This window comes from Muscardinus avellanarius, assembly GCF_963383645.1.
Source record: "Muscardinus avellanarius genome assembly, chromosome: 11".
NCBI lineage: Eukaryota > Metazoa > Chordata > Mammalia > Rodentia > Gliridae > Muscardinus > Muscardinus avellanarius.
The window spans coordinates 105,541,726-105,559,085 of record NC_137797.1 but is presented as its reverse complement, the minus strand read 5'-3'; the positions used below and the strand labels follow the sequence as shown (position 1 = coordinate 105,559,085).

Sequence of the window (17,360 nt, the reverse complement as noted above, 5' to 3'; positions counted from 1 at the left end):
GTAAATTTTTTTTCCATTCAAATGAACCTACCTGACTTTCTTCTGGTTGGTTATCTTCTGAGGCCGTCAGCGAGCTTGCTCTATTTTCTCAGAAGTTGAAGGTCCCCTCAGCGCCAGCTGCAAAGTTCCCAGAGCACTAAAAAGCCCACAACCAATTAACTACAGAGCCCTAAATGGACGCTCTAAAACACCAAGTCCAAGGTGAAAGCCGGAGAAGAACCATGGATGCTACCCGGTCCAGACACCTGCTCGTCTTACTCCTCCTCGCCTGTGAGCTGGCCCCAGGACTCGCTGCAGAAGTTGAAGAGACCGCAGGTAAAAAGTAAAGGGCACTTCGGTGATTAACAGGGTAAAGTATTTTTAGGAGAAGAGTGGAGAACATGATAATATTCTCGATTCTTTACTTCTAAACCTAGAAAATGTCCAGAAAAAGCTGGAAAGACGTGTGTGGCCTTGCACACAGGAGAGAAGTCCAACCATATGCTAGAAGGAGCTGCTTAGAATGATACCAGCACTCCTAGAAACCATAATCTGTTTGGACATAATATGGAAAGGGTCCGTGGGATGTCCGCATAGACCTGCTGCTTCTCCACTCAGCACGATGACACTTTCTGCCTCTTTCTCTCTCTAGATGGTCTCGGTGCTGCCCAGGGACCCGTGTGGCTCACAGATGTCCCAGCTGCTGTGAAATTCATCTCTGCATCTGAGGTGGCCATCATAGGCTTCTTCCAGGTTTGTCCACGCATCCCCCTTGCGACGTCTCCATGAGCCAGACACGTTCTATCAGCCTCCAGGGAGTCATAGTGGTGGCCTTTTGGCTAGATGACACTACAGTCAGAGCAGTGGGGCCCAGAGGCAGCCATCCAGACCTCTTCAATTCAAAATATACGCAGTTGTATCTGCAGTGTGTCTTTCCCATGCTTGTCAGGGGTTCCAAGTCTGATAGCAAGATCTTATCCATAGATGCTTTTGAAGCTCAATCCCATCATCCATAGATAATTTGATGCCTGAAGAAAACCTAGATCCCCTTATCCATAGATGCTTTTGAAGCTAAATCCCATTATCCATAGATGCTTTGATGCCTGAAGAAAACCTAGATCCCCTTATCCATTGATGCTTTGATGCTGGAAGAGAACCTTCCTCAAACCCTTCTATTGTCCCTCGTGTGTACCATCATAGCACCATATGAATTTGGCAGGAACCAGTGTAAACACACCTGTTATAACCCAGGAAACACTTTTTATATGCCAAAGTCCTCGAGCATTAGTCAATAATTACCTGTCTAAAGCCTTTCCCCAAATAGTCTTTATCTATCTATCTATCTATCTATCTATCTATCTATCTGCCTTCTCTGGGATGTTGGAAAGGATGACTTCTATAGATTGAAGGTGTCAACCTCCATCTCCTAGGTTGGCTGCCTGGCCAACAAAGGGCCACCAGTAAGAAGGTATCATTCCTGCACCCCCCTCCTCCCTGGTGGTAGCAGCTGGCAATTCTCACAGCTGACCGGGCCCCTACTCTCTTGCCACCGAAACTTCTTGCAATGGATTTCTATTCATGGATTCCAACCCGCTGTCACCCTGTTGGTTCTGTGTACGCAGCTGGAAACAGCTCTGATGAAAACAAGGAGCCATTCTTCAGTGAGTAGAGATCTGAGCTGTAAGAAAAACTACCGCCCTGGGGGAGGGAAGTGCAAGAGAAAGGACCTGGAAGAGTGCGCAGTGACTCACACAGCCACCAGGTGTCGTCGTGGGCTCCTTGAGCAGCCCCCTTGATTATTCCCGAGGAAGTCTCCATTAATAAATGTTTATAGGCTTCAGTGAACTGCGCTCACACTTGCAGAAAAGCAAGATACCAATTCCCTCTACTCCACCGCAGATATAAAGCTAGCCTTTCTCCTTGACCATTTCCTTAAGCCCAGGGAGATGTGGGGAAGAGTGTGTTTGTTCCTGATCGCCTGGGGCTGGTGTGGGCAGAGTCCTGTGAACACCTGGGAATGAAGACTCTGACCTCAGGTCTGGGTTGCAGAGTCCGATGCATCAACAGTATCTCCATGCACAAAGCTCATCAAGTTTTGCAAAAAGGAGGCCTGTTCTTCCATATCCTGCACAAGCCTTTCTTAGTGAGATTTCTAAGCTTCCCTTTCCATTTCTTTTCTTCTCCCTTGACACGCCCAGTTCTTATTCTTTGCATTTGGTCTTTCCTCCACAATTTTTTTCTGAAGAATTTGCTTCCTCGTGTATATCAACAACAGTGTCCGTCCAGCTCTGTAGATCTCTGAGTTTGAGGCTTACCTAGCTCCAAGAAACTCCCAAGCCGTATGATAAAGCCAGACAAAAATCCTAGGATTAGCCACAATTTTAGTACTAACTTATTAACTCCCACGGTCTGGAAAATCCAAAAGATGCCACTGAAATCTCACCTACGTTCTTAAGGGTAAATGTTGCTGTGCTGGATACTAAAATCTATAATTTCTGGTGTGATCGGTCATTTATTTATCTTCCCTATTTTGTGTCTCTCTTTTTCAAAATAACCTCTGTGGGGTATTTTTCTTCTTCCTCTTGTTTTTAGGATTTAGAGATACCAGTGGTGTCTGTATTTCACAGCATGGTACAAAAATTCCAAGATGTGTCGTTTGGTATCAGCAATGCTTCTGAGGTTCTGGCCCACTACAACATAACCAAGAACACCATTTCCCTCTTCCGTCAGGTAAGCCGTGTGGGAAGCTCCAGCCTGCTCCCCATTTCTGAGCAGATGGTAGACTCATAAACTTGTGAGACCGGAAAGAACTCTGTCTGTGCCTTTGACATTCGTGCTGGTGACAAATTCGGGGACACTGTTGACTTAGGTAATGACTCAGCTCAGACTAGCCAGGCAGGTGCCATGATGGAGTGGAAAGAGGACAGAATGGAGAGCTGGAGGCAGGACTTATGCCGCCTGGCTGCTCAGCAGCCAAGGGACGCTGGGCAAGTCACCAGCATGTTCATCCATAAAATACAAGGCTTGGGTCATATCGCCTCCGAGGCCATCGTGAACTCAACAGTTTTGTATTTGAGGAGTCGATTTATGTGTATCAAACATTTATTAAACAATTTGGGTGCGTGCTACTTAAGATACTGGTAACAAAGATAGGTCAAATATGTTCTCTGCTTCCATAGATTCTTTCTTTTTCTTTATTACTAGGAATTGAACCCAAAGGCATTCTACCTTTTAGTTATACTCCTGGCCCTATTTATTTATTTATTTATTTATTTATTTATTTATTTTTGCAATACTAGGGTTTAAACCCAGAGGTATTCATTCTACCTCCAAGCTAAACCCCCAGCCATATTTTGTATTCTTTATTTGGAAACAGAGTCTCACTAAGTTGCAGAGGGCCTCACTAAGTACCTGAAGCGGGCCATGAACCTGCGATCCTCCTCCTGTCTCAGCCTCCCAAATATGGGGAGTACAAGCATACACCACCATGCATGGCTTTATTTATTTATTTATTTATTTATTTATTTATTTATTTATTTTAAACAGGGTCTTGCTGTATTGCTAAGGACCTCACTAAGTTGTTGAGGCTGTCTTTGAACATGTGATCCTCCTGTCTCAGCCTCCCAAGTACTGGATTACAGGTATGCACCACCACACCCAGCTTGATTTCAAAAATTCTTGAAATATAGTAGATATTGTAAATAACATATGAGTATATACTATGACACAATGAACAACACTATAAATAAAGTGTTATACTATTTTAAGGATAAAAACAATGTTGGAATTCTGGAAAAAAAATGTGAAAAGAGACCCACTGACCTTGGAAGTAAAAAATAAATAAAATTTGGACATTGTGAAGAAAAATCATGTATAGGGAAGAATAAACTGAAATTAGTTAGGAATCTATAAATAGGACAGTTTGACTGGACCCAGGGTACATGTTAGGGGAAAGGAACATAAAACAGGGATATGGTGGAGAAATTAGAATGCCACCATTATGGGTTTATATTTGATTGGCATTGCAAAGTCCCAAAAATCTTTAGGTTGGGGAAATAACATGAACAGGAACATGTTTAAGCAAGATTATTCTGGAAAGAATGGGCAGAATGGATTATGGAGGCAAAAAATGTAAGAAGAGAGACTTTTTGCTAGGCAGACAAAATAGCCCATATGAGATGTATTAAGGGTCGATAGTAGAGAGAGTAAGAGCCATAGAAATTCAAGAAAAAAGCAGATTAGGGAGTAGATAGGTTATTTCAATGATGTGCAAGAATCAGACCTCGAAATTGTGGGAAGGGAGTCAAGTTTAAAGGCAGCACGTCTAGACGTAGTGAGATCATGAACAGATACGGGGACTGTTGATGTTTGGGTTGGTTGTTGACTTTTAATTGTTGGAGGAATGCCAAGTATCAAGAGCACACTGGAAATTTAAACAAAAATAAGCAAAGGGTAGAGTTTCCAAGTCTTCTGAACTGAATGTCCTTCCATACCTATAGCCTCCATCCTTTCTTTCTCTTTGTCGATTCTCATCCAAGCTTCAAGTGTATTTTATACTCAGCATCTCAAACTCCCTTTAAGCTGGGTGCTGCTATCTATGTTATACCCCACTGCTCAATTAAAACTACATTCAGCCAGGTCGACACAGCCTGTGTATTGCCGAGCCCAAAGGATACTTTTTAGGACTTATTTATCTCAATGTCTCTGCCATATTTGACAGTACTGATTAATGTTTCTCTTCCATTGGTTCTGGAAATCTACTACCCCTGACCTTCCGTTTACTTGCCTGGTATTGAGACCCTCTCTTTCTCTATCTGCACTGCTGCCTGACCCAATGCTCTTCTTAATCCAAGGGACAGAATCGATGCTCTCTGAAGGCAGAGACTGTTCTGTTCATTGCTGCACCCACAGAGCCAGCAACACCACCTGCCAGGGAGCAGCATTAGTAGCAGGTGCTCAGCAAGTTATTTGTTGGCGGTGAATATACGAATGAACCAATTAATGAATGAATGTTTTCCTCTTTATGCAATATAATTCTTTTCTATATTGGACCATTTTGTGTTTGCTGAGGATGTGGAATATATTTTCTCTATCCGGGACTTCTCTCGTGATCCCACTGCATGTTGGATATCACCACTCTTATGCCATCCGAAGCACTACACCCTTGGCATGTTTGGAATTGAATCTGTTGTTTCACCTGCTAAGTCACCGTCCTCCACCTGTACACTATGGAATGACTATGTTCATTCAGCCTCTCGTTCCTGCCAGTTGTGTCTCCGGCCTGGAGTTCATGTTCCTCCATTCTTCCTGTTCACTCCTTACCTTGGATCCTGGCATCTTCTCATCACTGTCTAAGCAATTCCATTGCGTCTTAACTGCCGTCTCACTACTACCTTACATCCACTTTCTAGACAGGTATCACTCTGTTGTATGTAAGACGGACAACTGGCCATGGATCTCTCTCTTAAAAGCTCAGTAATAGTTCCTACTTTTTACAAAAACAAAAGCAAGATATTCTCAGTTAGCTATATTCTTTGGCGACCTGGCTCCTGCTTGCTTGTCTAGACCTTTCCCAACAGGTTTCCACATTGATCTTTACCCGTAGGTATTATGATATACTGGTATCTTATTAAATAGTGCCCAGCTATATATTATGATCATCCAGTTCTGGGATTTTTCCCCCAGGTTTTCCTCTCTGCCTAGATATGCCAATAACCCCAAGGATTACCTTCTACCTGGTCTCACTGAACTAACTCCTCCTATATCCAGTGAATCAGGTCAGGCATCTTATCCTTCAGAAAACCTAACTATAGTCCCGAGATTCATGAAGTTATTTTCAAAGCTCCATTTTAATTTACCACTTTATAGTGACTAGCATATATTTCTGCATCTGTCTCTCCTATTACTCCATGAGACCGTGAACTAGCTATTTAAGGTCAGGAAGCCCAGTTTATTCATTCTATAATCTGTAAGTCTACTCTTGATCTAGAAGTATCTAGAAGGTAAACAGAAAATGTTTGGGAAACTGAACTCACCTCCCAAAGTCTGTCTGAGGCTCTAAGAGCCCGCACTGAAAGATGCAGTCCTCACACCTGCATAGTACTTGTTAGTTGCTGTGCTGAGAAAGCTATGGGTGGCTAAGCAAATGCCCTTTGTGTTATCATGGATAGCCATCCTTCATTGAAAAACCCTCATCAGCCACGGCTACACAAGTACTTCCTTCCCAGATTTTTTGCTTATACATCTTATGAAGGCCTGATTTAAAAGTCTTTGTGCTACCAAGAAGCACACATGGAAACCAGACCTGGTGATGTATATATGCCTGTAATCCCAGTACTTGGGAGGCTGAAGACAGGAGGCTAGTAGATAACTCGTAGTAGATTTGAGGCCAGCCTTAGGCAACGAGTGAAACTCTCAGCAACTCAGAAAGACCCTGTTCCAAAATTAAAAAAAAAAAAGGTTGTCTATCTCCAAAGTATAATGCCCCTGGGTTCAATTCTTAGCATAGAAAGAAAGGAAGAAAGAAAGAGAGAAAGAAGGAGAGAGAAAGGAAGAGAAAGGAAGAAAGAAAGAAAGAAAGAAAGAAAGAAAGAAAGAAAGAAAGAAAGCAAGCAAGCAGATGGAAAAGAATAAACAGGACTATTTTTTCCAACATCTCTCAGGCTTAACAGCCTTTAATGGGAACACCAGTTCTGCCTACAATGGATTCTTTATAAAGCCTTGTTGAGGACTTCTCAAAGCTTTTTGTTCTTGCTTAGTGACAGGACCACTCTGAACGAACTCTTAGGACCTCTGTGGGCAAAATAATTTTTGTGCCATACCAAAACCCAACACGGGGCCTTACACACTTCATTGGCAGTGCTGAGAGGCTCAACTTAGGTTGTGCCAGATTTCAGATAAACATTTTTTTCTCAGTTTACACTTTCAAAAGTTCAGAACATATTGTAATAGGATTATTATTTAGTAGCTTAGACTTCTTTTTTTTCTTCTTATTTGGAAAGGTAAAAGAATAGAGACTATTCTATTTTGCATTGGGAATGTGAACATATTGCATACTTCTTTCTGGTACCTTAGATCCACAGTTTATGTCTGTTTGGTAGGGGTGCGTGTGTGTGTGTGTAGTTTATAATAGGCAATGTTACATTTATCACAAGAATCTGATAAAATAATTATTCTCCCTGCATTTTCAGTAAGGGAAATATAGTTCTACGAGACCAATTCCACTATCCAAAGTTTTACAACTATCAAGGAATTGACATCTGATTCCATATCCAGTATTATTGACCTCAAATCATAGCCTTTCTACTGGAGTATAATGGATTTCTAACGTACTTTAACCCTAAAGAAAACCTTCAAGGTCTCACTAAGTTGCTGAGAGCCTCACTCAGTAGCTGAGGCTGGTTTCGAACCTGTGCGATCCTCCTGTCTCAGCCTCCCAAGTGCGGGGATTACACGCGTGCGCCACCACGTCCGGCTATGTCCATTATTCTAAAGGCTACTTTTAACCACTAAATGAATCACACCTCAGGATTCTATGTCAAAGTTGAATCTAGGCATCATATAGTTTGGTAAAGAGATAAATTTTAGAATTTAGACTTATAAGATTTGCAATATGTAAGGACCCACATAGAGAAATGCTAAAATAGTGATTAAAGAAAAAATAACGAGCATCTGACTGGATACTTGAAATGTCAGAGAAATAACAGCCCAGTAAAAGTTATATTCATGGAATATGTCATTCTCCAGAAAAGATGCAGGCTGATTTATATAAATGTTTTCAGAAGGTGCTTAAGTAAAATTCAGGGAAGAACGGTGAGCTTGGTGTCACAGCTCGGCTGCTGAAGAACACAGCCTGCCTTCTGCGAGCGCGGCAGTGGGGAAATGCTTTGCTTTCTTCCACTGAACTCCTGCTCCTGCCCTTGGAGTCAAGAAGCCAGGAATCTTAGATTTCAGGGAATTTCAGATATTTGAATGCTTACACTTTTCTGGGTTTTCTCAATCCCTTCTATTTTAAGAAATATAATTAGCCTAACTTTAACCTAAGAGGCTAGGAAGAGAAACATAGGAAGTCACTCTTTATTTCTTTTACAGTTATTTATTGGGTGCTTATTATAAGAAATGCACCTTACCAGAAGAGAATTAGATGGAACCAGTATATAAAAGTAAATGGAGCCGGGCATGGTGGTGCACGCTTGTAATCCCTGCGTTTGGGAGGCGGAGACAGGAGGATCACGCAGGTTCGAAGCCAGCCTCGCTGGCTTAAGAGACCCTGTTTCCAAATAAAAAAATATAAAATAGGTCTGGGAGTGTAGCCCAGAAAAGGGTTTCCAGGAACCCTAGTAACATAAAAAAAAAAAAGTAAATGGATAGGAATAGCAAGAAACAATGTATGTCAAATTATTCAAGCATTTTTTCTTTTTTTTCTTTTTTCTTTTTTCTTTTTTTTTTTTTTTAGTATAGGGATATTCTATCCCCAACTTACACTTCCCAGACCTGTTTTATTTTTTATTTTGAACCAGGGTCTAAGTTTGAAGGTCTTGCTAAGTTGCTGAGGCTGGCCTTGAACCTGTGATTCTGCTGTCTCAGACTCCCGGGTACTGGGACCACAGGTGTACCCTGCCATGCCAGGATCGATCAAATATTTGTTCTAAAGTATGTATTTACCAAATAAGCAGTAAACTGAACATCTTATAGAAACCACTCCAGGGACATGAAAGAAGTTGTTTAACAAGTGATTTCTCAGTGCCACCATGATATTTAATATTAGCCTGCAAATATTAAATAGACTTGGTGGCGCACACTTACAATCCCAGCATTCGGGAGGCTCAAACCTGATGATCGCAGCTTGCAGACAGCCTCAGCTACTTAGTGAGGCTCTTTGCAACTCAGTGAGACCCTGTTTCAAACATAAAGAATAAAACATAGGGCAGGGGGTGTAGCTCAGAGGTCGAATGCCCCTGGGTTCCACCCCCAGACTGGCAAAAAAATAAAATAAAATAAATATATAATATATATTAGCTAAGATGACTTTTAATACATTTTCTGAAAGGCTGGGTTGTTAGAGAGCCTTGCAGAAATTCAAAGGGATAATGCTGAGATAGTAAAGAACAAAACAAATAGTTATACCTTAGCTGAGCGTGGTGGCATACACTTATGATCCCAGTACTTGGGAGGCTGAGACAGGAGGATCATGCAGGTTTGAAGCCAGCCTCAGCTACTTAGTGAGGCTCTCAGCAACTCAGTGAAAACTTTCCAAATAAAATATAAAATGGGTCTGAGAGTGTAGCCCAGAGGTAGAAAGCTTCTGGGTTTCATCCCCAATAACACACACAGACACACACACACACACACACACACACACACACACACACACACACAGTTATATTTTGCAGGCTGATTTGGTCTGAAAAGCAAAAATCCCTTCAAATTGCTCCTGGGGTTCTTTAAAGTAGAAACCCTCCCAGTTTACTTTTTCTGCTTTTCTTTTGGTGTCTCTTTCCTTGGAGAGAAAAATAATAGGACATCTTAAATAAAATTCTTTCCAAACACTTGAGAAATACACTTTTAAAAAAAAAATCTTCCCAATTGGTTCCTGAGCTGGATTTTCTTTCCAGCACATTATGTAAATAATTCCCTTTACAGAAGGCAGATTTCCTGTTCAAAAGTTGCTTCCAGGAACCCTGCACATGAAAGTTCCAGAGTTTATTAGTTTTAGAAATAATGAAATAATCGTGCATGTTTTGCTGAAAGCAGAACAAGGGGCTAGGGAAACTGCAGGAAGGTAGCTTGTGCTGAAGCCCTTTCTCTGCTTAGGGAACAACGCCTGGGCCAGTTCACAGGCTCGGCCTCCAGGTCCTGCATTCCTTTGGTCCAGAAACACCTGGAGTAACCCGTGCTTCCTGCTCACCCTGTTCTGGGAAGCGTGAGAGATTGCCTGGAAAAGCCTGGGGAGGGAGGGGACTCCTGGCACAGTGCTCCGCTAGGTCAGCTGAGGTGCCAGCGCCAAGCCTGAGAGTTCCTAGAAAAATAATCAGGAAGCAGTCACACATGTTCGATATGAAAAGGGCTCTGATTGCTTTTATAACAAATGGTGATTTTCGTGGTTGCCAATAGCAAAACCTAAAGTACGTAAGAGATGTCCCAGCCAGTAACCCGGGCCGTTGACCGCAGTAAGACACAGAAGGGCCAGAAGGACCACGTAGGCCAAGTGTGTGTGTGTGTGTGTGTGTGTGTGTGTGTGTGTGTGTGTCGCGCGTGTGCGCATTTATTTCTCTATTCATTCTTGATTTGGGGTGGTGATGGAGAGAAAAACTCAGGCAAGGACCCACTTAACACTTTTGCTTTGATATTTCTTTCCCAAGCTTGGTATCTATCTTTCTTTCTTTCTTTCTTTCTTTCTTTCTTTCTTTCTTTCTTTCTTTTCTTTCTTTTGCGATACTCGGGGTGGAACCCAGGGGTATTCTACCTCCAAACTACACCCCCAGCCCTATTTTTTATTCTTTATTTTGAAACAAGGACTCATTGAGTTGCAAAGGGCCTCACTAAGTAGCTGAGGCTGTCTTCGAACTGCGATCCCTCTGTCTCAGCCTCCCGAATGCTGGGATTACAAGCCTTTGCGCCACCATGCCCAGCCAGCCTCAGCTATTTATTGAGGCCCTACACAACTTAGTGAGACCCTGTTTAAAAAAAAAAATAGGGCTAGGGGTGTAGCTTGGAGGTAGAATGCCCCTGGCTTCCACCCCCAGTAACACACACACACACACACACACACACACACACACGCACACACACACAGTATTGCTCAGAGGTAAAATGTCTCTGGGTTCATCCCCCAGGACAAATAATAATAATAATAATAATAATAATAATAATAATAATAAAAATAATAATAACAACAACAACCACCTGTTAATCTTGAGTGTGAGGCCAGGGAATGGAGTTAGAAGAAGATAAATTGTACTAAAACATCCTAATTCCCCAAAAGAGAGCGAAATTGACCATTAATACTAGATTATGATAAATTTAAAAGGTGCGTTATATAATGCACACCAATAATCTCTAAGGGAATAACTAAACCTTGCTTAACTTTTAGACAAAAAAAAAGGAGGGGGTAAAGATGAAATAATATAAAGTGCTGAGTCACTTCAAAAGTGATCCAGAAATAAAGGGAAATGGAATTTGGAACGTGATTCAAACCAGTAGAAAAATGCATAATTAAGTTAAAATTATTGTATTGAATAAAAACGATCCTTAAAATTTTGACAAACATGTCCCTCAAAGGCAGGGAACATTTCTTATTTACTTTTTGTCTTCAAAGCTTTACTCAGTGTGTGGTGATCTAATAACATTTATTACCAACTTAAAAAAAAAAGATGCCAGGCTTGGTGGCACACACTTGTAATCTCAGCACTTGGGAGGCTGAGACAGGAGGACGCAGATTCACAGCCACCCTCAGCTACTTAGTGAGGCCCTCTGCAACTTGGTGAGACCTTATTTCAAAATAAAGAATAAAAAATGGGGCTGGGGTGCAGCTTGGAGATAGAATGCCCCTGGGTTCCATCCCTAATACCACAAATAAATAAAATAAAATAAAATAAAATAAAATAAAATAAAATAAAATAAAATAAAATAAAATAAAACAGTGGCGATCTTACCCTTTTCTGCATGCTACCCAGGTGGATAATAAACAACTGAGTGTAGAGGGGAAAGACATCGAAGACATAGATGACAGCAAATTAAGCCGTTTCATCGAGACCAACAGCCTCCGCTTGGTGACGGAGTACAACCCTGCGGTAAGCAGGTCCCTGTTGCCAGCTCCCTAAGTCCCTGCGTTCCAGAGGGTGCTTGTCTTCAGAGCAGGGTCCCACTCCTGAAGCTCCCATCCTTTGGCCAATGTTAGTAACCTTCCATAAGTGAACGCCTAGGACGTTGTTTATGTGACCATCCTTACTATATAACCCTTTACGTTACTGGAGTGTTCCCTATTTAACCTAGAGAAAAGCCGAGTCAGAAATGCAAAATGACCTGTTGCACAACCAATAAGAAAAAAAAACCTGGATTTTGCTACCCGAGCGTGTTCGGCGAGGACCACCATGCACTGAGACCTACATTTCCCAAACTGGATTGCAGTTGAGACTGAAAGGCCCATCTTTTTCTCCAACTCATTGGCTACCAAATTACTAGACAAATGAAATTTTTTTTTAATGCCACTAGCCAGGAGCAGTGGTCCACACATGTAATCCCAGCTAGTCCGGAGGCTGAGGCAGGAGAAGCTCAAGTGTAAGGCCGAGCCTGGGCAACTTAGTGAGGCCTGGTCTCAAAATAGAAAAATAAAGAAGTAAAGCCAACTGACAATATATTTGGATGTCAGAACAATGTACAGTTTCTATAAAGGTTTCTCAACATCTATTTTCTATTTCTGAGGCTTGTCCTTATCAAGCGTCGCACCCCGCATGCAATCCATCTGAAGGTGATGGTCCATCCATCCCGATCCTCTTAGGAAAAAACAGAGTTAGAAAATAGAATCATCTTGTATAAAATTGTCTTCGTCTCCTGTCTTTTCTTTTCCTGGACAGAGGTCATAGAGTGCTGAAGTGTTAATTTTGGACAATCTATACCAGCTCAGAAATGTTGTTTATCCTCTTATGATGGTACTTTGTGTGTATAGTATATTTTTTCAGAACTTACAAAACCCTTTCATATCCTGTAAGGCAGAATATGTAGGTGGAGACGTGTTCATTCATCTTGTCTACTTCCATTTTACAGCACAAGGAAGTGGGAGCTCAGAAAAGCTGAGTGACCTCCTGGAAGCACGCGCTGGTAGTTTGAGCTTCAGAGATAGCCTATGAGTGTTCCTCTATTTTTTTTTTTTCCATGATCGGTCTGTGTGCCTGAATTTTCTGACATTTCTATTGCCCCACATCATGTTCCATAGAAAACACTCCCGTTTCTGTTGACTAAATTCCTGTCCGTTTCTCACACCATCTTCATCTCTGCCAAGGGGTGACTTCATTTCTGTTTCCATTTGACAAGATTCTAAACACATGCGCACACACGCGCACACACACACACACACACACACACACACACACAACACACATAACCAGGTGCTGGTAGGAATAATCAAGAAGAACTAGGCCATCATCAACTCTGATTCTTGTGTCTATTGAGCCCCAGGAGTGCCTGTGAGCCAAAAAAGAGGGTACCTGGTGGTACCAAAGTAAGCGGGCCTGACTCCCGAGTCCCTTAGGCCACCAAGGCAGGCTCAAGATTGACCTTCCCGATCTCTAAGACCCAGCCCAACTCTCATCTTACGGAACAGTGCTGTGCCTTTATTCAGAGTTGCACATGATTAGTAAAGGCAGATCACAACAAGAAGAAATCAGGCCGGGCGTGCTGGAACACACTTGTATTTGAAGTGTGTACCACCAGTAATTGAAACTCTAGTACTTAAAGAGGCTGAGACAGGAAGATTATAAGTTCCAGACAACCTCAGCAACTCAGTGAGGCCCTCAAAACTTAGTGAAAACTTGTTTGAAAATAAAATAATAAGCTGGACGAGGTGGCACACACTTGTAATCCCAGTACTTGGGAGGCTGAGACAGGAGGCTCGCAGGTTTGTGGCCAGCCTCAGCTACTTAGTGAGGCCCTCTGCAAGTTAGTGAGACCTTGTTTCAAATTAAAGAATAAAAATCAGGGCTGGGGGGTGTAGCTCAGAGGTATAAAATCCCTAGATTCAATCCCCAGTACTGGAAAAAAAAAAAAAAAAAACTGCAAACAACAGCCTCAGCAACTTGTCAAGACCCTGTTTTTAAAAGGTCTACACCCAGGGGTGTAGCTCAGAGATGAATGTCCCTGTATTCAATCCCTAGTATCATAGAAAAAGAAATTTGATTCCTTAAGTATAAATATGATGAGACCTTTATTAGAGTTTTTCAGACTCAAAGTGAAAAGACCATTAAAGCCTTCTACAAATTTTAATTTCTAAACAAGTAAACATTAGTCTCCATAAATCCACAGAAGCAAAAATCTTCTGAAATCCTTATTAAAGAAGAAAAGGTCCTGGAGGCTCAAAACAGAGGCAGTCACAGTGGAGCACACCCAAGCCGTGGCCTGGCCATTCCTGCTGTGGCTCACAAGAAGCCACTTTGTTTTGTTTTTTGTCTTTTGTATTTTTTTTTTGTGTGTGTGGGTCTGGGGATGGAGGAACACAGAGGCATTTGACCTCTGAGCTACACCCCCTGCCCAATTTTTTATTCTTTATTTTGAAACAGGGTCTCACTGAATTGCAGAGGGCCTCACTAAGTAGCTGAGGCTGTCCTCAAACCACGATCCTCCAGTCTCAGCCTCCCAAATGCTGGGATTACAAGCGTGCCCACCACGCCTGGCTCACAAGGAGTCACTGTGAAAAAGTCTCAAGCACCATCTGTCTAAGACCCTGGCTGCTCCATGTCACCCAAGGGTCTAAATGGATCTGGAGGGTCGGCTTCCAAGAGAGTCCACCCATGTGGCTGGCAAACACCTCCCAGCTGTGCATCTATCCATAAGGCTGCCTGAACACCCTCCAATGGGGTCAGCTTTCCCCAGAGTGAGGGTCATGAACAGGAGCAAGGCAGAAATCATGGTGTCTTCAGTGACAACCTAAGAAACCACACTCCATCACTTCTTCGATATCCTTTTGGGTACACGTACCAGCCCTGTTCAGTGTGAAGAGGGAGGTTCTACACAATTGCGTGAAAACCAGATGGTGATACCTTTGAGGGCTCTCTTGGAGGAGAGCTTCCTTTGTGTTATGTCTCAGCCTTTCCTCTTCAACAGACTGCCACTGACATGATGTCTTCTCCCTCCTCCCCTTTTTGCTATAACACGTTTCAATTTGTCAGACTGCGATTGGCCTATTTAACACCATGATTGAGATCCATCTCCTGCTGATAATGAACACGGCTTCCTCGGAATACGCAGAGAGCATGCGCAGGTACCGGGAGGCCGCTAGGCTCTTCCAGGAAGAGGTGGGTTGAGCATGGCAGATGCCCCTTTGAATAGACATTACCAGGACACTGGAGAAAAGACCGTGGTGCTTAGAAGTAGAGAGAAATCAGGAAAACATGTATGTGGTTACGAGATTGTTTTAAAATGAATGTTATAAATCACATTATTTGAAATTAAGATGTTGTATTTTGTAATATATAAGGCCTATATAATCCTATCTTCCCACAGCGGTGAAGTTGTTGATTAATTTTGTTTTTATTTTTTTTGTTGTTTGTTGTTGTTGTTGTTGTTGTTTTGGCACTGAAAGGTAAAGAGAAAAGAGAAACATAAAAAATAAAATAAAATCATCTAGTCATGATTTGTTTACTCTTTGCCAAAGTTTCTTAGAGTTTGGGACAGACCTCAAGGTTTATTTCTTATATCCATGCATATCAAGCACCTGGTCCTACTAGATAGCCAAAGGATATTTATTTCTTCCCCTTTTCTCCTTTGTGGAGTTTTCCTTATGTCTCAGAAACAGGAAAACTTCAGCTGCTTCAAGGCTACTGAACTAGAGACCTTTCTAAAGATTAGACCCATCTGATAATTTTTAAAAAGCTGCTTTTGTGATGACCTGTTACCTAACACTGGAAAAAAAATTTAGTGTCACTAGGTGGGGATCATTCTCTGCTCAGAACATTGTAAAGATTTCTACTTTGTTAGAAGTTTTAATGTAACAATGTACAGTAGACCCCCCATCCTTATCTACAGTTTTACTTACTGTGGTTTCGGTAACCCATATTAAGCCATTATCTGAAAATATTAGACAAAAAATTCAGAAACAAACAACCATGTGTTAAATAACTTTTATACCAGCATACTATTATAATTGTTCTATTTTTATTACTAGCTATAGTATCCTAAGTAAAAAAGCACAGGAAAAAAAATAGCATACATAGATTTAAACACTATACATGGTTTAAAGCACTTACTGAGAGTCTTAGGACATATCTGTAAATAGTTAACATTTATCAAGCATTTACTGTCTGCTAAAAACTATACTAAAATATTAAATTCATTACCTCAATTAATCTTCCTGCAAAAAGCCCAATTTGCAGATGAGAAAACTGAGTCTCAGAGAGTCTGAGTAATATACCCAGCGTCAAACAGCTAGAAAGTACAAGAGGCAGAATTTTAAATTTGTCCTCTGCTTTTCACAGGTGAGCTGTACTTCCTCTCTTGTATAATCGCTGAAACCTCTTCCAATTCTGGCACCAAGCACAGTTTAAATGTATACCGTTTTCGATCGAATAAAATAACTTTATTATGAGAATATAAATAAATAAAATAAAATTAAGTAAATCTAACCAAAGTAATAAAATATCAAAGCAACACAAAGTAATAAAATCTTTATTGTGACTCGATTGAGATTTAAACCACCTGACACAGGACATAAATACCAACGACAATGTGAACGGTAACCAGTACTGAATGTCTCTTTAGCCCCAGGACCTCAGACAAATCTTTTTCTTCCAAATTTCTCCAACTGCAGATTCTCTTTGTTCTGGTGGACAGCGGTAAAAAAGAAAATGGAAAGGTGGTATCGTTTTTCAAGCTAAAGGAGTCTCAACTTCCAGCTTTGGCGATTTACCGGACGCTGGATGACCAATGGGACACACTGCCCATAGCAGAAGTCACCGTGGCGCGTGTGCGGGGCTTTTGTGACGGCTTTCTAAAGGGGAAGTTGATGGTGAGTGTAAGAAGCCACGTAAAGCGGCTGAGCTTTCTTCCTGGCTACAGCCCGTCCACTTCTTGTTGAGTAAGAATTCTTTGGCTCTACTGGCCTTCATTCAGAGAAAATGGTGATAAGGATGTGGTGGTTGGGGTCAGGTGAGCGTATCATTATGGAAACAGAACTAGAAAGGCGTTTGAGGAAAATCTTAACAGTCGAGGGAGCCGAATTTGGGATTTTGCCATTTTCTTTAAGGTATTTCAATGAGAGACGAATCAACTTCCATATAAAAGAGCTCCTGAGATAAGAATCGGAGGTGGATTAGCACGTCCCGGAGCCCTAAACCACTCAGTGTCAAAGCTTAGAAACGAGAATAGACTCCAAGTCTAACTATCAGGGTTGTGATGTTTTTCAGAGAGAAAATCAGAAATCAGAAGAAAAGGCCCCAAAAGTGGAACTTTGAATTCTCCCTGGAACTTGTGCTCCCCGCCACACACCGGCTTTGTGCTGAGTAAAGAAGCAATTTGAAGCTAAGAGACACCAAGGAACAGGATCACCAGGCCCGCCAACTCCTCCCCCCTCACACACACACACACACACACACACACACACCACCACCACCACCATTTTGTCCCTTGAAATTGCATTTAATTTTCTTTTCCTTTCTTTCAAATTTGCTATA

General features: G+C 41.7%; 1 protein-coding gene across 1 annotated transcript; it reads left to right on the top strand.

The window, feature by feature from the left end:
• Positions 1 to 221: 221 nt before the first annotated feature.
• Positions 222 to 17,141, top strand: ERP27 (endoplasmic reticulum protein 27; the record flags this gene model as incomplete). The annotated part of the gene is made up of 7 exons (XM_080706104.1): positions 222 to 315; positions 632 to 732; positions 2,572 to 2,709; positions 11,655 to 11,771; positions 14,862 to 14,987; positions 16,499 to 16,696; positions 17,094 to 17,141. 7 exons carry the CDS (start codon positions 222 to 224, stop codon positions 17,139 to 17,141), a joined length of 822 nt encoding a protein of 273 aa, XP_080562230.1.
• Positions 17,142 to 17,360: the final 219 nt, after the last annotated feature.